Source organism: Ailuropoda melanoleuca, chromosome 11, assembly GCF_002007445.2.
Source record: "Ailuropoda melanoleuca isolate Jingjing chromosome 11, ASM200744v2, whole genome shotgun sequence".
Taxonomy (NCBI): domain Eukaryota; kingdom Metazoa; phylum Chordata; class Mammalia; order Carnivora; family Ursidae; genus Ailuropoda; species Ailuropoda melanoleuca.
The window spans coordinates 31548512-31575226 of NC_048228.1; the positions used below are offsets into that span (position 1 = coordinate 31548512).

Consider the following 26715-nt stretch of genomic DNA (forward strand, 5'->3'; position numbering starts at 1 on the left):
AAATGTGTATCCCATTTGAGTGTGTTACTTCGGCCCATCTACTGAAATATGGATAAAGGCCAGTTTTAACCAGATCAACAGAGGGTTCTACAGCAAATCCAGGCTACGTCGCAAGCTGCTCTTTCACTTGGGCCTTATGATTCAGAATATAATCATACTTAAGTATCTGTTGCACATAGAATGCTGTAGAAAACTTCTGTCAAGTACTAATATGAAAATAAGAGGAAATATACCTCTAGGATTTTGGAGCACTTCTATCTCATCTTCTGCAGATAACTATTTTCTTTATGAAAAACAGCTCTGGCTTGCTCCTGGGCCTTGATAGAAACTGAATACCTAATCATGGCACATCAGATGTTCATGTAGCCTAAACTTGCCATCATGAACTGGCTGTTTTCTAACCAACTGGCCCATAAGGTTTGGAGTGTACAGCAATTATGTATAATGAAGTGGAAATGGCATATAAGAGACCAGACTCAGGCATGTCTAGAAGATATAAGTAATACAAATGCCCAAATTCCTTCGACATTGACTCCTACTGTGCCAGAAATGTAAATGCATAAATCAATATGAATGATGTTTTAAAATTTTTATCTCTTTAACAGATAGTTGGTTGTTTAAAACTTAACTTTATTAATAATGTTTGGTGGTTTATGACATAGATAGAAGCAAAACGTGAGATAATAATAACTCAAAGTAAGGAATGAAGAAAATTGAAGAATACTGATGGAAAATTCTTACACTATACATGTGGTAGCATACTATTATTTGAAGCTAGACTGTGATGTTAAAGATGTCTAGAAGAGCCACTAAAAAGAAATTAAAGGGACATTGCTAATAATATAATGGTGGAGATAAAATAGAATCATTAAAAAATATTCAACGAATCCAAAAGAAGGCAAGAAAAGAGAAAAAAAAATGCCAAAGGACAGATGGTACAAATGGAGAATATAGAAAAACAATGCATCTATTGATAAAATGCCAGCATATCAATAACTATTTTATTTTATTTATTTTATTTTTCATTTTTTAAAGATTTTATTTATTTATTTGACAGAGCACAAGTAGGCAGAGAGGCAGGCAGAGGGACAGGGAGAAGCAGGTTCCCCGATGAGCAGAGAGCCTGATGTGGAACTCGATCCCAGAACCCCGGCATCATGACCTGGGCCGAAGGCAGACTGTTAACCAACTGAGTCACCTAGGCTCCCTCAATAATTATTTTAAATCCAAATTGTCTAATATCTTCAGTTAGAATGCAGAGATTGTCATATGGGTTTTAAAAGCAAGAGACAATGATGCTATCTCTAAGAAACACACTTGGAATATATAGATAAACATAGGTTAAAAGTAAAAGAATGGAAAATGACATGCCATGCAAACACCGAAAGCAAATGGTTATGTCAGACAAAATAGATTTGAGGACAAGGAATATTACCAGAGATAAAGAGGGACATTTCATAATAAAAAAGAAAGAGGTCATCAAGGAGACACAGTAATCCTAAATGTATATGTATGTATAAACAGAGATTCAGAATACATGAAGCAAAAAATGGCAGAACAGACTGGAGAAATAGACTAACTCATAATTAAAGCTAAATATTCCACCACTCTGGTCTCAATAATTGATAGAATAAGGGAATAAAACGTTAGTGAGTTTGCAGAAGACTTGAACAACACTATAGGCTGTCTTGACCTCTTAGAGATTTGTAGAACACACCACCTAAAAACAGTAGAAATACACATATTTTCAAGTGCACATAGGGCATTCACCAACACAGACCATATTCCGGGCAATAAAACAAGTTTTAATATATTTAAAAGAATTGAAATCATAGAAAATATACTCTTTGATCATAACAGATTTAACCAAAAACCAACCACAAAAAAATACGTGGAAGATTCACATATATTTGGAAATTAAGCAACATACTTTTAAATAAATCTTGGGTGCAGGACAATCTATGGAAGGGCAGGAAGGAGTGAGGCTCTTGGATTTTGGTCTTTAAAGTTAGAAAAACTGACAGTAAAGCAATTTGTTGGTGCGGAAATGTAAAGTTCAGGGTGAGAAGTACTGAAGGTGAAACTGAATACATCTCCAGGTTGGGTTAGATCTCAAGGCTTTATGTAGTGTGTTTAAGAAACTAAACCTTGGGAGGAGGTTAAGATGGTGGAGGAGTAGGGGACCCCTTTTTCAGCCGGTCCCCTGAGTTGAGCTGGATAGGTACCAGACCAGCAGGAATATCCACGGAATCAGCCTGAGACGCAGGAAGATACATCTGGATCTCTACAAATGAACATCTCCAGCGCTGAGTATCGAGGTACGAAGCGGGGAGCCGTGAAACCGCGCACAGATATCGGAAGCTAAACAGAAGGGGGAGGGAGCCGCCGTGTCAGGGCGCCGGGAAGCGGTAGCCACCTGCAAGGGGGAGTGGACAGACCGCGGACCCGCACGCTTGAGACAGCAGGCTGAGAAGGGAGCTCCGGGAGCGCACGCGGGACGGCTGGCGGTTGGCGGGCCACCTGCACGGGGGAGCAGGCGGACTCGCGGACGGCACCCGCGAGACAACAGACTTAGAACGCGAGCTCCAGGAGCGCGCGCGCAGGGCGGCTGGCGGGCCACCTGCACCGGGGAGCGGGCGGACCGCGGACCCGCACTCTGGAAACGGCAGACTGAGTCCGTGAGCCGGGAGCGTGCACCACCAAGCATCTCACGGAGCTCCGGAGCTCCGGTGTGCTCACTGGATCGAGGCTGAGACCGGGAGCTCCGGGAGCGTCCGCGGGGCGGCTGGCGGCTGGAGGGCCACCTGCACGGGGGAGCAGGCGGACTCGCGGTCAGCACCCGTGAGACACCAGACTGAGACGGGGAGCTCCGGGAGCCCGCGCGGGGCGGCTGGCGGCTGGCGGGGTTGGAAACACAAAGGACAGAGACGTGCCGGCCCTGGAAGTGAGGGCTGGGACGCCGGGTGTGGGGCGCACAGCCCGGGATGCTGCAGGGTTGAGCAGCACCAACAGAAACAGAGTTAAAGTGGCCAGAACATCAGTGGAGAACGATCCGCGATCCCTCTGTTCTGAGACAGAGGCTGAATTTCAGCCGCTGCTGCTCTCTCAGAAGAGGCATAGCAAACCGCCAGGGAAAGCCGCCAGAGAACAAAAGCCCGGAAATACCGGCTCACAGGGTGCCCATCCCCATCCCCCCTCGCAAGGGACACAGAGACTCTACCCAAACAGGGTTTTCTGAGTACCGGCAGGCAGGCCCCTCCCCCAGAAGGCAGGCTGAAAAATCAAGAAGCCCACAACCCGGAGCGCCTGAGTGGCGCAGTCACCAAGCACCTGTCTTCGGATTAGGGTGTGATCACAACGCTCCGTAAGGAGTCCTTCATCGGGCTTCTCCACCGGGAACCTGCTTCTTCCTCTCCCACTCCTCTGCTTGGGTTCCCTTTCTTGCTGACTGTCTCTCTCTCTCTCAAATAAATAAATAAACTCTTTAAGGAAGAAGCCCACATCCCTAAGATCTCTATAAAACAAGGGCGCACGGCCTGGGTCCCAGTCAACACTTGGGCTCTGGACAACCCTGCAATCTCTCTTCATCAGAATGACGAGAAGGAGAAGTCCCCCCCAGCAAAGAAAAGATAATGAGTCTGTGGCCTCTGCCACAGAATTGGCCTCGGCCACAGAATTAATACATATGGATGTATCCCAATTATCAGAAATGGAATTCAGAGCAACAATGGTCAAGATGATGAGTAAACTTGAAAAAAGCATCAGAGAAAGCGTTGCTGAGAATATAGAATCCCTAAGGGCAGAAATGAGAGCGAATCTGACAGAAATTAAAAACTCAGTGGGCCAAATACAGTCAAAACTAGAGGCTCTGACGGCCAGGGTCACCGAGGCAGAGGAACGCGTTAGCGAATTGGAGGATGGGTTAGTAGAAGAAAAAACGAAAATAGAAGCTGGTCTTAAAAAAATCCACGCCCACGAATGTAGATTACGGGAGATTACTGACTCTATGAAACGATCCAATGTCAGAATCATCGGCATCCCTGAAGGGGTGGAGAAAAACAGAGGTCTAGAAGAGATATTTGAACAAATTGTAGCTGAAAACTTCCCTAATCTAGCAAGGGAAACAAGCATTCGTGTCCAAGAGGCAGAGAGGACCCCATCCAAGCTCAACCAGGACAAACCTACGCCACGGCATGTCATAGTGCAATTCGCAAATATTAGATCCAAGGATACAGTATTGAAAGCGGCCAGGGCAAAGAAATTTCTCACGTACCAAGGCAAAGGTATCAGGATTACGTCAGACCTGTCTACAGAGACCTGGAATGAGAGAAAGGCTTGGGGGGGCATTTTTAAAGCTCTTTCAGAGAAAAACATGCAGCCAAGGATCCTTTATCCAGCAAAGCTGTCATTCAGAATTGATGGAGAAATAAAGACGTTCCAAAATCGCCAATCATTAACCAATTTCGTAACCACGAAACCAGCCCTACAGGAGATATTAAGGGGGGCTCTATAAAGGTAAAAAGGCCCCAAGAGTGATACAGAGCAGCAAGTCACAACCGATACAAAGACTTTAAAGAGAAATGGCATCATTAAAATCATATCTGTCAATAATCTCTATCAATCTAAATGGCTTAAACTCTCCCATAAAACGCCACAGGGTTGCAGATTGGATAAAAAGACATGACCCATCCATTTGCTGTCTACAAGAGACTCATTTTGAACCCAAAGATGCATTCAGACTTAGAGTAAGGGGATGGAGTACCATCTTCCACGCAAATGGACCTCAAAAGAAAGCTGGAGTAGCAATTCTCATATCAGATAGACTGGATTTTAAACTAGAGGCCATAGAGAGAGATACAGAAGGGCACTATATTATTCTTAAAGGAAGTATTCAACAAGTGGATATGACAATTATTAATATATATGCCCCCAACAGGGGAGCAGCAAGATACACAAGCCAACTCTTAACCAAAATAAAGAGACATATAGATAAGAACACAGTAATAGTAGGGGACCTCAACACCCCACTATCAGAAATAGACAGAACACCCTGGCAAAAACTAAGCAAAGAATCAAAGGCTTTGAATGCCATACTCGACGAGTTGGACCTCATAGATATATATAGAACACTACACCCCAGAACCAAAGAATACTCATTCTATTCAAATGCCCATGGAACATTCTCAAGAATAGATCATGCTCTGGGACACAAAACAGGTCTCAGCCAATACCAAAAGATTGAAATTATCCCCTGCATATTCTCAGACCACAACGCTCTGAAATTGGAACTCAACCACAAGGAAAAACCTGGAAGAAACTCAAACACTTGGAGGCTAAGAACCATCCTGCTCAAGAATGACTCGATAAACCAGGAAATCAAAAAACAAATTAAACAATTTATGGAGACCAACGAGAATGAATACACAACGGTCCAAAACCTATGGGATACTGCAAAGGCAGTCCTAAGGGGGAAATACATAGCCATCCAAGCCTCACTCAAAAGAATAGAAAAATCTAAAATGCAGTTTCTATATTCTCACCTCAAGAAACTGGAACAGCAACAGAGGGACAGGCCTAACCCACTGACAAGGAAGGAGTTGACCAAGATTAGAGCAGAAATCAATGAATTAGAGACCAGAACCACAGTAGAGCAGATCAACAGGACTAGAAGCTGGTTCTTTGAGAGAATCCATAAAATTGATAGACCACTGGCAAAACTTGTCCAAAAACAAAGAGAAAGGACTGAGATTATTAAAATTATGACTGAAAAGGGAGAGGTCACGACCAGCACCATTGAAATTGCAAGGATTATTAGAAACTTTTATCAACAGCTATATGCCAAAAAACTAAACAATCTGGAAGAGATGGAGGCCTTCCTGGAAACCTATAAACTACCAAGACTGAAACAGGAAGAAATAGATTTCTTAAATAGGCCAATTAACTATGAAGAAATTGAGTCAGTGATAAACAACCTTCCAAATAATAAAACTCCAGGCCCAGACGGTTTTCCTGGGGAATTCTACCAAACATTCAAAGAAGAAATAATACCTATTCTCCTAAAGCTATTTCAAAAAATAGAAACAGAAGGAAAGCTACCAAACTCATTCTATGAGGCTAATATTACCTTGATCCCCAAACCAGGCAAAGACCCCCTCAAAAAGGAGAATTACAGACCGATTTCTCTAATGAATATGGATGCCAAAATCCTCAACAAGATCCTTGCTAATAGAATCCAACAGTACATTAAAAGGATTATCCATCATGACCAAGTGGGATTCATACCTGGGATGCAAGCATGGTTCAACACTCGCAAATCAATCAATGTGATACATCATATCAACAAGAAAAGACTCAAGAACCATATGATCCTCTCAATTGATGCAGAAAAAGCATTTGACAAAATACAGCATCCTTTCCTGATTAAAACCCTTCAGAGTGTAGGAATAGAGGGTACATTTCTCAATCTCATAAAAGCCATCTATGAAAAGCCTACTGCAAGCATTATTCTCAATGGGGAAAAGCTGGAAGCCTTTCCCTTAAGATCAGGAACACGACAAGGATGCCCACTCTCGCCACTATTATTCAACATAGTACTAGAAGTCCTTGCAACAGCAATCAGAAGACAAAAAGGGATCAAAGGTATCCAAATCGGCAAAGAAGAAGTCAAACTGTCTCTCTTTGCAGATGACATGATACTCTATATGGAAAACCCAAAGGAATCCACTCCCAAACTATTAGAAGTTATAGAACAATTCAGTAAGGTGGCAGGATACAAAATCAATGCCCAGAAATCAGTTGCATTTCTATACACGAATAACGAGACTGAAGAAAGAGAAATTAGGGAATCCATCCCATTTACAATAACACCAAAAACCATGCGTTACCTTGGAATTAACTTAACCAGAGACGTAAAGGACCTATATGCTAGAAACTATAGATCACTTTTGAAAGATATTGAGGAAGACATAAAAAGATGGAAAAATATTCCATGCTCATGGATTGGAAGAATTAACATAGTTAAAATGTCCATACTACCCAGAGCAATCTACACTTTCAATGCTATCCCGATCAAAATACCGAGGACATTTTTCAAAGAACTGGAACAAATAGTCCTTAAATTTGTATGGAACCAGAAAAGGCCCCGAATCTCCAAGGAACTGTTGAAAAGGAAAAACAAAGCTGGGGGCATCACAATGCCGGATTTCGAGCTGTACTACAAAGCTGTGATCACAAAGACAGCATGGTACTGGCACAAAAACAGACACATCGACCAATGGAACAGAATAGAGAACCCAGAAATGGACCCTCGGCTCTTTGGGCAACTAATCTTTGATAAAGCAGGAAAAAACATCCGGTGGAAAAAAGACAGTCTCTTCAATAAATGGTGCTGGGAAAATTGGACAGCTACATGCAAAAGAATGAAACTTGACCACTCTCTCACACCATACACAAAAATAAACTCCAAATGGATGAAAGACCTCAATGTGAGACAGGAATCCATCAAAATTCTAGAGGAGAACATAGGCAACAACTTCTATGACATCGGCCAGAGCAACCTTTTTCACGACACATCTCCAAAGGCAAGAGAAATAAAAGATAAAATGAACTTATGGGACTTTATCAGGATAAAGAGCTTCTGCACAGCCAAGGAAACAGTCAAAAAAACTAAGAGACAGCCCACGGAATGGGAGAATATATTTGCAAAGGACACCACAGATAAAGGACTGGTATCCAAGATCTACAAAGAACTTCTCAAACTCAATACACGAGAAACAAATAAACAAATCATAAAATGGGCAGAAGATATGAACAGACACTTTTCCAATGAAGACATACAAATGGCTAACAGACACATGAAAAAATGTTCAAAATCATTAGCCATCAGGGAAATTCAAATCAAAACCACACTGAGATACCACCTTACGCCAGTTAGAATGGCAAAGATAGACAAGGCAAGAAACAACAATTGTTGGAGAGGATGTGGAGAAAGGGGATCCCTCCTACATTGTTGGTGGGAATGCAAGTTGGTACAGCCACTCTGGAAAACAGTGTGGAGGTCCCTTAAAAAGTTAAAAATTGAACTACCCTATGACCCAGCCATTGCACTACTGGGTGTTTACCCCAAAGATACAGACGTAGTAAAGAGAAGGGCCATATGCACCCCAATGTTCATAGCTGCATTGTCCACAATAGCCAAATCATGGAAGGAGCCGAGATGCCCTTCAACAGATGACTGGATTAAGAAGCTGTGGTCCATATATACAATGGAATATTACTCAGCTATCAGAAAGAACGAATTCTCAACATTTGCTGCAACATGGACGGCACTGGAGGAGATAATGCTAAGTGAAATAAGTCAAGCAGAGAAAGACAATTATCATATGATTTCTCTCATCTATGGAACATAAGAACTAGGATGATCGGTAGGGGAAGAAAGGGATAAAGAAAAGGGGGGTAATCAGAAGGGGGAATGAAACATGAGAGACTATGGACTATGAGAAACAAACTGAAGACTTCAGAGGGGAGGGGGTGGGGGAATGGGATAGACTGGTGATGGGTAGTAAGGAGGGCACGTATTGCATGGTGCACTGGGTGTTATACGCAACTAATGAAGCATCAAATTACATCAGAATCAGGGGATGTACTGTATGGTGATTAACATAATATAATAAAATAAAATTAATAAAAAAAATAAATAAATCTTGGGTAAAACAGGAAATCATGAAGGAAATTAGAAAATACTTTGAGCTGAATAAAATGAAAACACAGCTTATCAATATTTGTAAGATGGAGCTAGCACAGTACTTAGTGGCTAATACATAGAATTAATGTTTATATTAGTAAAGAGGAAATGTGTAAAATCAATGAAACCAGCTTCCATTTTTAGGAAATAGAAAAAAGAGCAAATTAAACTCAAAACAAGGAGAGAAAATAAGAATGAATGGATACAGGTGAAATAAAATTCTGTCACATCTATTCTCCACAAGAAAATAAGGAACTTCTAAGTTTCAAAATAATCTTGTATAAAACATAAGATAAATTTATTAATATTTTTGAAAAGTTTAATACCCCTTTTTCCCTCTTCTTACTAGCTGTGTGAGCAGGGGCAAGTTATTCAACCTATGTCTTAGGTTTTCCATTTGTAACAAGGGGGATAGTAAGTTTTAAGGTCATAATGATGAGAAGGAAATGAAAATATATGGAGATCATAACAACCTAGAATTAAAATTTAGAAGCACAAACTAAATTAAATAAAATTAATACAATAGAATTTATAAGCTGAATCAGGTAAAATGTTTTTAATGATAGGAATCTTGAAGTATTAAATTATTTGTATAAGGCTCTGAAAATACACCTTACTAAGAAAATACACTAAGACTAGATAATCAAATGAAACCTGTAGTTAAGGACAATTAGAAAAATGAATTTAAAAAATCTGCTTGAATATATTGAAGTATTAACGTGGCAAGAAAAATTTACTGAGCAAGATATAATTGAGGGAGAAAAGAGGCCCAAGGAGGTGAGCCTTGTGTGTTAGGCACAAACCAATCTCCCAAAGATGCCTAACCCCTGGAACATGTGAATATATTACCTTACATGTAAAAGATCTTTGCAGATATAATTGTTAAGTGCTTTTAGGTGAGGAGCTTATCTTGGATTATCTGGACAGTCCAGATGTGATTACAAGGGTCCATATAAGCAGGATGCAGGAGAGTCAAAGAAGGCAATGTGATGAATAAGCAGAGGTTAGAGTAGTGCAGGGCCATGAACCAACCTCTAAAAACTGGTAAAGCAGGTAAACAAATTCTCCCCTAGAATTTCCAGAAGTGCAGCCCTGCCAGCACCTTGGATAGATATTTTGGTTCATGCTTGTGTTAAACCATTGATTTGCGGAATATGTATCAACCCTTGCTTATTTGTGCTACATATATATTTGGGGAAGAATTTGACAATTTTAGTTATATTTATCTTTGAAAACTCAAGCAAAGGGAGAAGTGGTGTTTCTTTGATTTAATTTTATGGCACACATGGACTTGAAAACTTGCTTTGGAATCAGCAATGGATAGCACCAACCCTGCTGGGAGCATGGAAGAGTGTTATGTAAATAAGAGATTCCACCTGAGTGTCATTCCATAGCCTGCTTTGTTTATAGAAAACAGTTGATAATCAACAGCATGCTTTCTGATTTTAAATTAGATTTGAAATAAATAGTGAAAAGTATGAATATATTCAAATTGCAGTCAGTCTATATGTGTATTTTAAATATGGATAAAGAAGAAATGAGTTATGAATACAACACACAATGATGTGTTGGATCACACTAAAATTAAGAATGTTGGTGAGGAGACAGATGATTATAGGAATTGTTGAAATAAAATATAAACTTAATGCCAGTAAGGACCATTATGATTTCATGTGGTCTTTTCAAGGAACATATCTTAGTATCTTGAGTGATCTGAACTCTCACTTCCAAACCAAAATACTGTGCTTTTAAACATTGAGGATATTTTCCTCAAGTTTTAAAGCCAATGAAACTGCAATTCAAATAGCTTGAGTCTGACATTTGGACTTTTCCCCAGCTCAATGTCTTTTTTAGTTTTTGGAGAAAGAAACTGATGATATATTATTTAACTAATATATAAACCACATCCAAATGCTGCAACAGAGCATGAAGAAATAATTTCCAGAACTGAAAACAAGAGTGGATTAGAAATACATTTACTGTTGTCTTCCAAGTTGAAACATCCAACATTCCAGCTTTTGGCTGTAAAATGTTAGAATTTATCATCTATTAGAATGCTGAAAGTAGTCTGCAGTGAGCCGTCTCTCCATAATTTCTGGGCCATTTGTGTTTAATATGAATATCCAGACTTATCTGGCAGGCACTAAACACTTGGTGACATTTACAATGATCTATGATTGTGAATTTAAAATTTCTAATTTAGTAGAAGCTAGCGTGAGAAATCAATTGCAAGTGTAACCTAAATTATAAATTAAGCTATTCACCATTGAGTTGTATAATGTTACCTTGGTAAAAGACTGGAAACAATATTATCCTTCTCGTTAAAATAAAACATTTTATTGTTAACTTAAAAATATTATGGTTAGTTTTTTGTTATCAAGTGAAGTAAGAAACATATTTTTAAAAAATTACCCCAAATTGATGATCTTCATGTACATTGATTACCCATTAAGGGATAATGTGGATGCCAAACTTTATAAACACTGCAATTGAAGATATAGGCAAAGAATCTCCTTACCTTGGGTGTTAAACGCCTTGTTTCAGTGATCTTAGGTAATCACAAGTATCCTCGATTTAGGGAGTTAGAATTTCCCCATCATCTTCCTGACCTTCCCATCCCTATGAAATCCATATTAACATTCCACCACCAAGAGTCAGAGAAAGTTCTTATTCTGGTTCATTACTTGATAACTTGATCTACAACCTTATCTGCTCAGGGGGGTCTATCAATCTGTCCAGCTGAGCCTACTTTCACACTTTGTTTTTTGGTTGCCACCAACATCTCCCCATACACTTCTTAGAGGATTATGGAAACTTCCAGTTTATTGTGTTCATTAACTTGGGAATGTAACAGGAAGCTAGATCAAGTCTCTCATAACAATGAGAATTGTGAAGACAAAACAGTCTCTTCCAGGTGTCAGGCAGTGCCTTTGATGTGATTCAGTAGTCTCAGCACAGCACACAGTAATCTAGTGAAAGTAAGTGTGAGTAATTGGGCCCTTTCCTACACAGCATTTCAGAGATAATATGTCAGACTTAGGCAATCCTAGTTTCAGAACTATCAGAGTGTGTAAAGATCGAGTCTTTGCTAATCACTTGTAATTATAAACATTGTAATTTTATCCTGATACTACCAACAAGGCATGGAAAAGCTCCAACTCATTTATCAAAACTTTGATTTTGTGAGATTTCAAGGTACATGCAGGAATTTATATAAGGAGATATATTCTTAATATATTAAGATTAAAATAGACTAAGCAGAGTGTGGAATCTAGTGGTCAGTGGGTTGAATTTAATCCACGAGTGGATTATGGCCAATTTGTAGTTATAAAAAATGGAATTAATTGCCAGCATTTGTAACTTGTAGCATTTTATATACAAATCCAGATTTTTAGCTTTTCTCAAAAAAAATGAAACAAAACAAAACAAAAACCAACAACCAAAAACAAAAAACCAACAACCCATCCTAACCACAATTAATTGGAGCTGATTAAATTCTACCCCTGGGAGAGTGAGAATGAGTGATCTTCAGTGTACCATTTTCCGTGGAACTCCGGCTCCAGTAGACATTTGAATTCTTCATCCCTGTCAATGTAATATCAGTTAATCTTATGTGGGTCCTTTAGCTTCATTTAAGATTTATAACTTTTATAACTTTTAACATTATAACTTTTAACATGGATGTGTTTAATTGTCTTTGTATTTTTCATTAAGTGTTATTGTTTCTTTTTCCTTTAAAAATAGAATTGGGGTTTGCAAAGAGCAGGAAGAATGCACTCATATTAAGTAACTATTGAGAAGTTCATGTTGCATTGCACAGTAATAAATGTTAATGAACTCTGAACATTTACGTGGCACTAAATTACCAAAACAGGCATTATAAATCTTGGCTGCTACTAGATAATCCACCATATAAGATACAGTAATTATGGGGAAACTATATAAACTATTTGTATATATTTTTCTCTCGGTGAAAAATATTTGAGCACAAAACTCTTACATAATTCTTGATCATCGTGGTAAGATTTTTCAGGATAGCCACATTTAGTCCTATTTACTCTAGTTCAGAACTTGGCAGGGTAACTTCAGATTGACTGTATTTTGACTGAACTGAATTGCTAATACCAGTGTTGATATAAACTGTTTTTTCAGCAGATATATTAAGGAATCTAAGTAGCTTTTCATCAGCCTTACTCAGTTTCATGTTGGAATGGCTGGGACTGCATAAAATAACCCTCTACTCCAAAGCAACAATACACAGTCAAAACTAGCAGCTTGCATTTGAATTCTGCCTCTCCTGATATACTTGTTTCGATTTACATGGGAAAACTATTTTTGTGTTCTATTTCTGTTACTGAACGTATGGTAAGCTAACTAGCTTATGATTTATCCTACAAAGCATTTCCTGTCACTTACTTAATTTTCTAATTTCAGTGATGTATAATGGAATTGTTGTATCTGAGACCCAGTGACACTTGTAGTTCTCTTATTGATTAATACAGAGTTACTTTTCAAATCTATTTTATTCGCTTAGAGTTTTCCATGCCATGTTAATTTGATTTGGTTCTGTTTAAATTTAATTAGTTCTTTAAAAAAATCATATACAGGGTGTTTGTTTCCTGAGATCAGAAAGAATGAATTACACGTTCTAAATGAACCAAAATTTATCTTGCAATGAAAATGAACATTAAAAGACTCATGTTCTTTTCTACATTCTCAAGTAAAAGTTATATATTTCTCTGGCCAATCAGTCATTATGATGAGTCACTTAAAAAGTTAACTAAATCCGTCACATACTTATTCAATATATTTAATTTTAAATGAAAAGTCAGTTTTCTTTTATTAAGAATATAGTGCTAAGTTTAATCAAATAGCAAAAATTATGTTGATATAAGCATGCTGAAAATATTTTAAGTTGCAAACTTTCCTTTTAAGTTGCTTATAAATTTGTTTCTCCTTATTATATTATATTTATATTATATAAATTTGTTTCTCCTATTATATTATATTATATTATATTATATTATATTATATTATATTATATTTGAAAAAGGATGCTGAATATCATCTCATTTTTAGGAATTAGAATGGATCTGTTAATTCAGTGCTGGAAAATAGAATAATCATCAGTCTTGCCAAAATATTCAGTCCAGATATTAGCTGAAGAATATGGTAAATGATTGAAAAATTGTTAGAATAAAGTCTAGTTTTAGAATGATTTGTTAATTCATACGGTCCGTTAAAAAAGATTAATGATATTAAGAATATGATAAAATTAAAATAATAAAATATATAATGCAATATAAAAGAAAAACATAAATCTTGCATAATATTCTAAGCCCTTTCTTTATATCATTTCCCCAGAAACTACATTTAGTTTCATGGTTTTAGGTACCACCTATTTGTGCTGATCATTTCCAAATATACAGATTGCTTCTATTATGTATTTATACCCTGAACTCTCCACTGAGCTCCAGTCTTCTATGAATTACTGTCCATATGACATCTCTATCTTGATGTTTTATAACAACTACAAAACTAACATTTCAAAACTGAACTTGTCTTTTTTTCAGTCCTGCTCTAGCTTCTATTTTCTTTGTCAGAAGAGTGCTTATATTCATTAGCCAGGACTATGTCACATGGCCAACCCCAGAAGGTGGTGGAAAGGGAGGGTGGACATTGGGATTGTGGTAGCAACCAGTAATATCTGTCTCATCTGCTTACAAGCTCTGTTGCTTTTGGAAGTAATTTCTTTGTGGCACAGGTTTCTTGTCTTGAATTGAAGTAATGCCTGACAAATAGTAGGTGATTAGTGAATATCAGTTGTTTTTTCTGCCATCTTTTGCTACATAACTAGTCACTCTAAAATGTAATGTCTTAAAACAACAACAACAATGTAACAACTAAAGAACAATTTGTTATTTTTCATGATTGCTCTAATAGCGGCACATAGGGCTGGATAACCCAAGAAGACTCAGGGTGCAAAAGGACAATGCTTAAATATAAGTTTATTGCAGAAAAAAACCCCAACAAATATCAACAACTTTAAAGTAAGAATATTCTTTGTAGTTAAAGGCTGCAAGTGTTCCAGAGAGATCAGGATTGAGCTCTAATTGTCTTCCTTCTCTAAGGCCACACCAGGGCATGCATTGCACATTATGTCTTGATCAGGGAATACAGACACATGCATGAACAGCTCAGAATCTGGGAGCACAGATGGAGTCTTTCCACAGTCTTGTGTACTCTGCTGGCCACATAGGATATTTTGCTGTATAACCAGTACCAACAGTAAAACCCACTAGGAGTCTCACCAAGGCCAGGTGCAAATCATCAATGTCCTTGTTATCAATGAACAATGCTAACAAGCTGATAAAAACCACTCTGAAACACATGGGAGCCATAATTGCAAAGCAAGACTATTAGTCAGTAGTTTCATACCTTGACCAGGGATCAGTGCCTTGTAGCTACTTTAGCAAAACGACTTATACTAATTCCAGGCCTACTAGAATTAACCTTCACAAGTACAATGATTCTCTGGTTTTGCTGGACTCAGTTGCCTAGTTTTTCTAATCCATATGATATCAGCGGGTGTCACTAATCCAGATGCATTCCAGAATATATAAATTAGGGCATGTTCCTATAATAGGTTAATACATATTTTTTCAATCATTTTTGTCACAATGTCTGCAATATTAATCTTTTGTAATACTCCTCAAAAAAAAAAAAAAGAGGCTTTGTAATTACTCAGACCTTAGTTTGTACCCCTACTAGTTGTGTTTAATGCTAAGTTATTAAATCTCTGTGGATCTTATTTTCCCTACCGGGAAAACTTGAGTAATGTTGTCCAACTTGAGGATTTTTAAGGATTAAAGATAACAGGAATATATCAAGTATAGTGCCTGCCACACAGTGGTGATCAGTAAATATAGGGAATTAATGTTTCTTCATTTTATTTGTAAGAAGGATCAAAGATAGCGAAAACAAAAAGCACTACCTAAGAAAGTATTGATTGCAGAAGTGAGAGTTTTATAGACTAAGAAAAGCCTCTAGGGGCGCCTGGGTGGCACAGCGGTTAAGCGTCTGCCTTCGGCTCAGGGCGTGATCCCGGCGTTATGGGATCGAGCCCCCACATCAGGCTCCTCTGCTAGGAGCCTGCTTCTTCCTCTCCCACTCCCCCTGCTTGTGTTCCCTGTCTCGCTGACTGTCTCTGTCTCTGTCAAATAAATAAATAAAATCTTTAAAAAAAAAAAGCCTCTAAACTACAATAAAACCGTTCTGTGATACCTAGATGTATGCTAGAAAAAAGACCTAAAGTACCTCCTCATCCCCCCATACACCCTTTGTGCAATGTCCTAGCATTATAGCATGGATATATGTGGATAAACTTTAGAATGAAGCCACTTCCAAACTTATACTGGCAGAATAAGCAACAATGAAATTAGATGTGAAACTAAAGTGTATAGAAACAAATGAAAATCTTAAAATCTTAACATTAGATTTCTCTGTGTATCTTATTACACCAAACCTTATTTGGTAACCATTATATAATATTTTGTCAGTTTTAGTATTTTTTATTTTGAATTCTATATTAAAACAATCAGTTTAAGTCCATGGCATTGTTTCAGGTACTACATGCATACTATTATGTTCTGTGCAAATATGAAAGATCTTGCAAACTATCTTCTGTATTTCAAAGAGAGATGCAGAAATGTCAAGATTCATCAGTCTATCTTTATAGTCCCATCTATTCAGTTAATGTTATTGAACTATTATTTGTCAAAAGTGTAAAGCTGACTTTTTCCTTCTCAAAATTACCATCAGCACAACTCTTTGACTTGGTGGATACCATTGTTATATTTTCTGCTACATTTCTATCTTTGTGAAATACTTTATATTTTTTAGTTTTGTAGAATGGGATAGGTGGACTTCTGTTTGAACAAGGTAGATTGAATCCGTGCTCGTATCTTAGATTCCTCCCTCCATTAGTTTTCTAGGAATGTCATAACTGAGTACCACAGACTGGGAGGCATAAACAGAAGAAATATATTTTCTCACAGTTCTGAAGGCTATTAGTCTGAGATCAGGGTGTTGGCAGTGACTTCTTCTGAGACCTCTGTCCTTCGGTTGTAAATAGCTGTCTTCTTTTTGTGTCTTCACATGGCCTTTCCTCTGTGCACACTCATGTCTATGTTCAAAATTCCTTTTCTTATGAAGACACCAGTCACACAGGATTAGGGCCCACCCTAAAAACCTTATTTTAACTTAGTTATATCTTTAAAGACCTTATCTCCAAATACAGTTATATTCTGAAGTATTGGGGGTTAAGACTTCAACATATGAATTTTGGAGAGACACAGCTTAGCCCACAATACTCCTAAAGCCCCACTAAATTAATAAGTAAAAGAATAAGGAAGGTGCAATACTACAAACACAAAAAGAATGGGAGAGGAGATGATAATAGATAAAAGATGTCAGTTTTCAAATATGGAAAGGGTAAATGTGAAATAGTAGAATAGAGAAAGCTGCTATGTGAATATTTTCAGAGAGGGATGCCAACAAGAAAGCTAGTTCACCTTACAGTACCTTCAAAACGCCCAAGAATATCAATTGCTTTGGAAGGTGGCAGGTGGGACTGAAAACAGCAGGATTGGTGATAATCTGGATAGGAAGCACAGTCTCTATAGCTAGGTGACTTCCTCATCTCTACTACAGGAGAAGATGTGAGGTCTGTTGGTGGAGAAATCAAATGAGAGAGTCCCTGGACTTAAGAACACTGAGACAAAAGAGGAAAGAGATGAGATGATGTAACAAAATTGTAGGGTATTCCTAGACTCCAGATAAAAAGAATAGGAGCTCCTTGCAGAAACAGCTAATTCCAGGTCTGGATCAGGAATTATATCTGAAGAACCTGAAGCATCCTGTCACCAGAAAGCAAGGGAGCTATGAAAGACTACTGGGGGTCATGTCAAAAGGACTTAGGGGCTCATTTAAATAAGTTCCCACCAGCCGAAGATGAGATAATTTCAGTATCAAAGAGCAGTACAACTCCAATGGGGTAAGATAATTCAAATATATTTAAATCCATGAGTTTAAAATTAGAATTTTAAAAACTCATTGATTAGTTTTGGAACATGCAAAAATCTAACTTGGTGTTTTGAAACTGGTAAATAAAAGGAAAAAAAAAACCCCAAGCATTTATCTTGCTTTTCCTATGTGAACTATACCTTAGGGTAACTAAACAATTGTTGAGAGAAGTCTCTCTTTATAGAACCATTTCAGTTATAGAAGTATTTCAGGCAATAGATAAGAAGGAATTATAGAATTATATTATCATTTTGGATCCCCTACTAAATCACTGCATCTAGTCAGTAATCATTAATGGCTGCTAACATTACAGAATGGAAAGAACCAGCTATTATTTGTGCCTCCTGGTAGAAGTATACAGTGCCACCTATGAAGTAATCTTGAAAAAAAATTGAATTAGAATCTGATCAAGCCTTTATATCAAACTGCTGGTTTCTGGGAGTATGAGGAACAGGAGAAACATAGATATTCAGTCAAAAAAATACAAACTGTGGGAAATGCTGAAAAATTGGACAAAAAGTTAGCTTTTTCATCAAATAAATAGAAAGAAAAAAATAAAGTGATGGAGAAGAAACTTTTAGATTATAAGAGACTTAAAAACATTGATCTCTACTAAGTATGGGCTTTAATTGGGTTCTGATTTAGATAAACATATAGAAAGTGTATATATATTGATTGTACACACAAATTTATGAGGCAGTCATAAAAATTGGAACTGAATAAATAAGGAATCAAATCATTGTTGATTTTTTTTAAGATGGAAAAATGGTTTTGTGTTTATGTTTAAGAGTCCCTTATTTTTTGGAAATACATGCTAAAGTGTGTATTGATAAAATTATGATGTTTTGGATTTGCCTTTACATCATCAGAGTGAGAATTGGGGAAGTTGGTAGGATTAGGAAACAAATTTGGACATGAGTTGAGAATTATTGACCCTGAGTGATGGGTGTAGGGGAATTTCTTACACTATTTTCTATGTGTTTTTGCATGCTTTTAATTTTTCATAATTAAAAGTAAGACAAGAAGAAAATGGAGGGTTTAAGTGACAGTTTATATATAGAATGGAAGAGAGTTCCAGGTACTTTTCCCACTCACCTCACTTGTCAGCCAGACTTGAGAAAAGACTGACATTTTGGGGCCCACTAATGCAAAGTTATGATTCCATCACAGCATAATGAAGTCCAATAGTTTTCAAGGTAAATCTATCTATATGAATTTTTCTTTTCTTTTTTCTTTTCTTTTCTTTTTTTTTTTTTAAGATTTTATTTATTTGCGAGAGAGGGGACACAAGCAGGGGGAGTGGGAGAGGAAGAAGCAGGCTCTCAGCAGAGGAGCCTGATGTGGGGCTGGATCCCAGAACGCCGGGATCACGCCCTGAGCCGAAGGCAGACGCTTAACGACTGAGCCACTCAGGCGCCCTTATATATGAATTTTTCAATCAATTCTTTTAGTGGCTCACTCTGAAATCTCAACGGGGAGCAAGAGATCACCAGACATTTTAGGAAATACTCCAATGCGAAACACAGAGAAAGACAAAAAAATCCCAAATCAATAAAACTCCCAAGAAAAAGATAGGAGAACAGAATTATAAATAAAATAATAATTAATATCCTTGGAAAGATGGAGGATAATGCAAGTTTGAACAAAGATTTATAGAACTAGAAAATTAAAAATATGATTGCAGAAGTTTAAATTATAGAATGTGAGCTGAAAGAAATACCTGGTAACCTGGTCTCACTGTAGTCCTTATTTACGGGAGGGGGACTCTGAAACCCTAGGAAACAATGGTGGTTACAGAACCTTTGGAAAGTGATTGCACCTGGATGAGGTCTAGCAATGTGATTTTTAAACAGATTTAGGTCGCCATTGTGACTGCACATTAGAATCAACCAAAAAGCTTTAAATTAAAAAAAAAAAGCACCTGGTCTCATTTCCATTGGCTTTAATTTGAATAAGGTAGAACAAGTCATTGTTATTTTTTAAGTTCCCCAGATGATTGTCATGTACAGCCTGGGTTTAGAACCACTAATCTAGTGTCAGCTTCTCAAAAGCAGACCCCATGCTTTATTTATTACTATATACCAGTGATTTGCATATAGCAAACTTTTAGTATTTTTAATGAAAAAGAAGAATCATCATTGATGGTGACTCCATGGTAAAAGAGTAAAGGTAAAATCGTGTGGCTTCCGCCAGTCCTCCTAACCCCTGTAATACCATCTGATCATCAAATGGATAATTATACCCCAGTTTTTATTTGAAGCAAGAGGCCCATTTTTATTAGGTTACACATGAAAAGATGCCATAAACAACCTGCCCCAATAATCTTTAACCTCTGTTCCCAAGGCAGAATGCTCCTAAGATCTAGGCCTTCTTTGGGATGTATGTGTTTAGCTAGCGGAGGGTGCTGTAGTAGTGACCTCTTTTGGACTGAGATGTGGTTCTTTATTATGCGTGAGAATCTCTGTGAGGCTTGTTAAAAGTGTAGATTCCTCTACCCAACAAGGTTCTGATCCACTAGATCTCAAATGAGACACTGTGGGGGAGGGAGCTGTGGATTTAAAAGGTTGATACTAATGCAGGTGGTCTGTTGATAACAATTTGAAAAAGCAGGATAAACATTATAGCATTTTCAGCCTGTGCCTAGGGTCTGGTCTTCTCAAAGCCTTTCCACCTTTATAAAGGGAGACTTGTCTTGAGTGGTCATAGTCTTGTATTTTTAAAACATTTTTAATTGGCTTATTAAATCCTAAGCTTAACTTTTTAGAAACAAGGGCCTAATTTTACTGCTATATCTTATTTTAGTGAAAAAAAGTTCAATAACATCAGGAACTTTTTGAAAAAACGGTAAAAAAGGAAAAAGAAGTACTCATTGAAGAGGTCAAGATTTCATTTCTGCTTTTATGAAAAATAGTTCCCCAGGCTAAGTATATTCACTTATCTAATTATTCACAGTCTTTTCCCTGTGATCCATAGTAATGGCCACTTATACTACTATTTATAACAGTAAGAAGGTAATCCCAATTTGTCAGTAGCTGAGTATTTTTTACTAAGCCTGCCTATATGGAGAAGATGGATATAGCATATCTGTAAAGTTCAAGAATATAGATTAATATTGTGTATTTGAAGTTATGCTCTCTATTATTTCTGTATTTGATTTGTATCTCAAAGGTTTTTATAAACACAGAATTCTGTAGAAGTTTCTTTAATTCTAAACCTAACTTACTATAAGTTCATAGATTTAAAAACAATCTTACATGCCATAGCCAAATTGCATCTCTTCTACCAGCCACCAGATAATGGCATAGATTTGTTCATTTAAGACAAGATGACATGGACCTTTGCATAAATTTTTAGAATCAAACCTATTAATATGAAAAGGTACTTATATATAAGAATTTCTCCTAAATAAAAATTTCCCAAGTATTATTATTACTAGTATTATTAAATATAAATTAAATATGTGGGCTTTAAGATATTTTACTATTATTAGAAATGGCTAATGTTCTTATTTGGAGCCACATTATTTCTCAGAGGAACATGTCTCCAAATCCATTAGATGATCAGTGAAAATGTAGGATTCAATGCAGGCATTCATGCATTAATGTATTCATCCATTTTTTTGGCAGATATTTACTGAGCACCCACTATGCTCCACATACTCCCCTGTACTCTAAAGATACAGTAGCAAACAAACAGTAACTGTCCTGTTGGAGCTTACAACCCAGCAGAAAATTGTATTTTGGATAGTAAAAAATGATAAGGTTAAAAAATAGGAAAGAGGGTAAGAATTATTTGGAGGAGGCAGTTAAATTTTAGACTGGGTGGCCTGGAAATGACTCACTCATTAAGAAGGAGTGAGTCGTGGGGCTACTACAGCTATTAGAACATCCCAGACAGAGTGCAAAGGTCCTCAAGTTGATATATGCCTAATCTTTGCGACAAACAGAGTGAATGGAAATGTGAGAGTAATAGAAGATTAGGTTAGAGTGGTGATAGTGTGTCTGGGGGTGAAATTCATATCATATTAAGGGCCTTGATTTTTGTTCAAAGTGAGATTGCAAACCATTGGATGGATTTGAGAAGGCAAGTGGTGCAGTCTAACCAGATCCATCACTAGCTGCCATGTTGAAAATAGACTGAAGGAGGACAAGGGTGGAAGCAGGGGGGCAGTCAGGAAGATTTCACAGTAGGGGCGCCTGGGTGGCTCAGTCATTAAGCGTCTGCCTTTGGCTCAGGGCGTGATCCCAGCATTCTGAGATCGAGCCCCACATTGGGCTCTTCCGCTGGGAGCCTGCTTCTTCCTCTCCCACTCCCCCTGCTTGTGTTCCCTCTCTCGCTGGCTGTCTCTCCTCTCTGTCAAGTAAATAAATAAAATCTTTAAAAAAAAAAAAAGGAAGATTTCACAGTAATCCTCGTGAGATATGGAGGCTTGGATCAGAGTAGTGTCTGTGGAGGTGGAGAGAAAATGTTGGTTTTGGACATATAATAATGATAGAGATGACAGGATTTGCTGAGGGAATTTTATTATACACCCAAGAATGTAATTCGTAAATTAAGGAATAAGTTTTTTAACAACAGAAAAGTAGAGGAGGTATATATGAAACAGAAGATTTGAAACTTTTTTGTACTATGAAAGGTACTCTATCAAGGTAATTAAAGTATTTGATGATTAATATATAACACTTCTTGATATGTTTTTAAATAGCACTTCTTGTATATATTTATGAATATAAAGTTAAGTATTTTTAACTAAGATAATAAAAAATCAATCCCAGTATTTACCAAATTAATTTTTATCTACTGTAAAGTAGATTAAAACTTAATGTCTTACATATTTTAACATTTGTATTTGAAATAAAATATATCCTGAAGCTTATTTGTTGGAAACAAAGTAGTCTATTGATTAACAGAAATTTGAAAAGATAGTAAAATATTTTCTTAGAGATTTGGTTATATACATTTAAATAGAAGAAATATAGAAGCCACCTTTATTCATTGCAATGTTTAATTATGTGAAGTAGATAATTGTTTTCTGTGCTCTATCAGTAGAGGGCAGCAAAGTTTCAAGTAGTGTGTTTTCAGGTTCCTAGGAAGCTTTGCTAAGAGAAATTTTTTTTTGTTGTTTCTCTTAAGAAGTTTGTTCTGGCTTGCCTTTTAATGAAGTGCTTTGGTAATATCATATAGGAATTTGCTTGGAAACCCTATAGCTTTGGTTCATATATTTAGCCAACTGTTCCCTAGGTACTATAGATGCTTTCTTAATGAGAACATGTATTTTTCCTTCCTGTAATTTAGGGAGTACCAGGACCTGGAAAATATGACATTAAAAGTCAATTTCAGAAGGCTGAAAGTATGATACCAAGTGTAAATGATGCATCACCTGCTTTTCTTTCTCAATCCCAGGTAATGTTCTACAGTCATTTTCATACACAGAGCATAGATACAATATGAAGCCAGCAACAAATCTGTTGGTGTTTAGGAAGATCATAAAAAGAAAAAATGATATTTAAGCAAATTGGAAGCAGAAATGGATGGGACAAATCATATTGCCAAAAAATATGGGTAAAATGAAATGAAATAAGATATAATATTAACAATAACATGCAAAGGTGACTATTTGAATTGAAACTGTCTATTAAACATTTTAAATTTGTATGTGAGAACGTTCAGTTTAGCTTATAATAGATTTAGTCTGGGTTTTAAAATATACTCTGCCAATGAATATGTAGAGTATTAACATGTAATCTTTAAGGACATGCATGTTTTTCAGAGAATGGTCTGAATTCTCTCTCTGGAGGGTGGAGATAGATCATATCTACAACTGCATCTAGGGTCTTTACTTGTGATGCAAGAGTCTATTTCACAGTAATTGTGTCACATTCTCCAGGGTGTACACCAAGGCTACTTGAAGTTATCTAAGATATTTCCATGGCAATTTAATACAACAAGCTTTTATCATGTGGCAGCCTCTAGATCAAAGTAGTTGCAGTATTTATCCAACTGTACTACGTACAGCTTTGATTATTTTAATTTATCTTAACTCAGGAAGGTTGTTAACTTTCAGATGACTACAGGTTACTACTTTGGTTTCATTGTACTTAAGAGGCACCTCCTTGGAGACAAGGAGATGGATTGCAGGTATATTTTTGGAGACATAATTAACATAAATTTTTAATGGGTTAGATGTTGTGGTGCGGGACTGGGAAGAATCAAGAATGAATACCAGGTGTCTGTCCTGAGCGACTTGATAGTACTTAAGGTACTACACAAAATGGATGTGTGAGAACAGGATATTGTGTGTGTGTATGTGTGTCCTTGATTTTTTCAAAAATATCATTTTTATAACTAGAATTCTCAGTTCTTGTGTTGTTTCTATTCTTCTAATATGTAGTCCTGATTTGATATCACTTGGCACCAATTACAGAATTTTAAATGTATTTTCAGAAGTGGAAAAAAGTATGATATCAGTTTTGTTTAAGGGGATGATGAAGAAAACAATAATGGGTCTGGGGTGAAAGATACGGAAGAATTAAAACCAACAGGACTGCCTGCTAGGGGTTAGTGTTAGTGGTTGGTTGAATAGAACAGATATATTTAATGACTGATAGAAAAAGCAATAATGCAATTAGCAAGGTAGACTTAGAACACATAATTTTTGGTTTATAGAAGTAGACATTTTTCTGGGGTACTTATTTTAGTTATTGATTTAGGGAGTTACTTGGTATTTTATCTAAATGCATTGAATTTCCTTAGGTCTTCAACTATTAGTTTTTAAAACATAAGACTTTTTTTACGACAATGGTTCTCAATCTTGCTGCGTATTAGAAACACCTGGGGGAATTTTAACGCATTTAGATACCTGGGTACCTTCTTTCCTCTTTTCCAGAGACTGATTCAATTTGTCCAGAATAGGGCCCAGGCATCAGTATTCCTTTTGTATAAAAAAGAAAGGAAAGTGAGAAACATACCTATAATGCTGCAATAAGTAGAAGGATGCATATATGTTTTCAAGTTAGTGTTTTTGTTTTCCCTTGGTAAATACCCAGTAGTGGAATTGTTGGATCATTTGGCTGATTTTATTTTTAATTTTTGGAAGCACCTCCACACTGTTTTCCACAGTGGCTGTGTCAATTTACGTTCCCACCAATAGTGCATGAGGATTCCTTTTTCACCACATCCTCACTAACATGGTATTTCTTGTCTTTTTGATTCTAACCATTGTGGTGGGTGTGGTTTTGTGACTTTGATTTGCATTTCCCTGATGATTAGTGATGTTGAATATCTTTTCCTGTGTCTGTTGGGCATTTGTATATCTTTGGAAAAATGTCTATTTGGGAATTTTTATTGCAGCATTATTTACAGTAGCCAAGATATGGAGGCATCCCAAGTGTCCATCAGTAGATGAATGGATAAAGAAGTAGTGTGTGTGTGTGTGTGTGTGTGTGTGTGTACATAGACACACATACACACACACACACACACACACACACACACACCCCACATTGGAATATTACTTAGCCATAAAAAAGAATGAGATCTTGCCATTTGCAATGACATGAGTGAACATAGAGGGTATAATGCTAAGAGAAATAAGTCAGACAGAGAAAGACACATACCATATGATTTCATTTATATGTAGGATTTAAGAAACAAAACAAATGAACTAACAAGAAAAAAAAGAGACAACACCCTGCCCCCCAGACTCTTAAATACAGAGCATAAACTTGTGGTTGCCAGAGGGGAGGTGTGTGGGAGGATGGATGAAATAAGGAGATTAAGAATATATTTATCATGATGAGCACTGAGTAATATATAGAATTATACAACCCTTATATTGTACACTTGAAACTAATATAACACCGTATGTTAATTATACTTCAATAAGAAAATGGAAAAGAAAAAATAAAACATACACATAATTACTTATTTTTATATAAACACATAAAGGATAAATCAGAAAACAGTGAAGTTGGTTACCTACAAGGGATGGTAAAGAGATGGAGTGGAAGTGCTGGTATGCTGCAGTTAGGTCATTTCTGTTGGCTTGCAGGAACTGACTGTTAATTTTTCCGGTTTTGTGTGTTGGTTGATGTTATAATGGTAGCATGAGATTAGCCACATGGTAGTGTGACTAATAATTTCTATACCATGAAAATAAGCAAATGTTATAAATTTGGACTATTTTCTTCCAGTGGTGCATCATCCATGGGGTAGAAGGGAAATGAAGGGAATAGCACAACTTTGAGTATACTTTTTAAAATACATATTTGTCTTTTAGAAACATGTCATGTTCCATATATTCAAAAATAAAAATACATGGTAAGAATGGGAAGGCTTTTAAAAAAAACCCCTAAAACTGAAAGTGAATGGAAACAAATGTACCATCGTATTCTAAGTGAATACTTTTGGCCACATTGAAGCGGGGATAAGGAATAATCCATGTAACCACGGTATTTGACTACACCAGTCTTGGATAGGATGGAGTTGGAGGGGATACTGAGTGAAAGAATTACAAACAAATTCTGAATTCTTTTTAGGAGGTTGGTTTATTATAATGGTAAGGGTGAAGCAATAATGAAACTATTTTAGATGTATTACTCTGAGCAAAAAAGTCAATATTGTGAACCAGGGTTTTCACTTGGAAGAAGGTACATACAAATATGGATTGGGGGAGGTGAAAAGGGAACTTGAATGATAGATTTGAATTGAAGATTTGATGTGAACTCATGATTCCTTAAATATAAATGTATATGTGTCTCTATGAGTATGTGTGTGTGTATAGATAAAGTTGTAGGTATAGGTGTAGATAGTATAGATATATAGATATATATCCCAGCTTGCTAAATAAGCCAAGAAGCAGGGACTGGGCAAAGTAGGTGGAAGATGAA

The 26715-nt window shown here is 36.9% G+C and overlaps 1 protein-coding gene across 1 annotated transcript in view; it reads left to right on the plus strand.

Annotated features, from left to right (window-relative positions):
* The window catches only part of STPG2 (sperm tail PG-rich repeat containing 2), a 536245-nt gene that overhangs the window by 93757 nt on the left and 415773 nt on the right, over positions 1-26715 (plus strand). The window contains exon 8 of the mRNA XM_034672291.1: positions 23123-23230. Within this exon, the coding sequence (XP_034528182.1) occupies positions 23123-23230 (108 nt within the window). The remainder of the gene's footprint in view (positions 1-23122; positions 23231-26715) is intronic.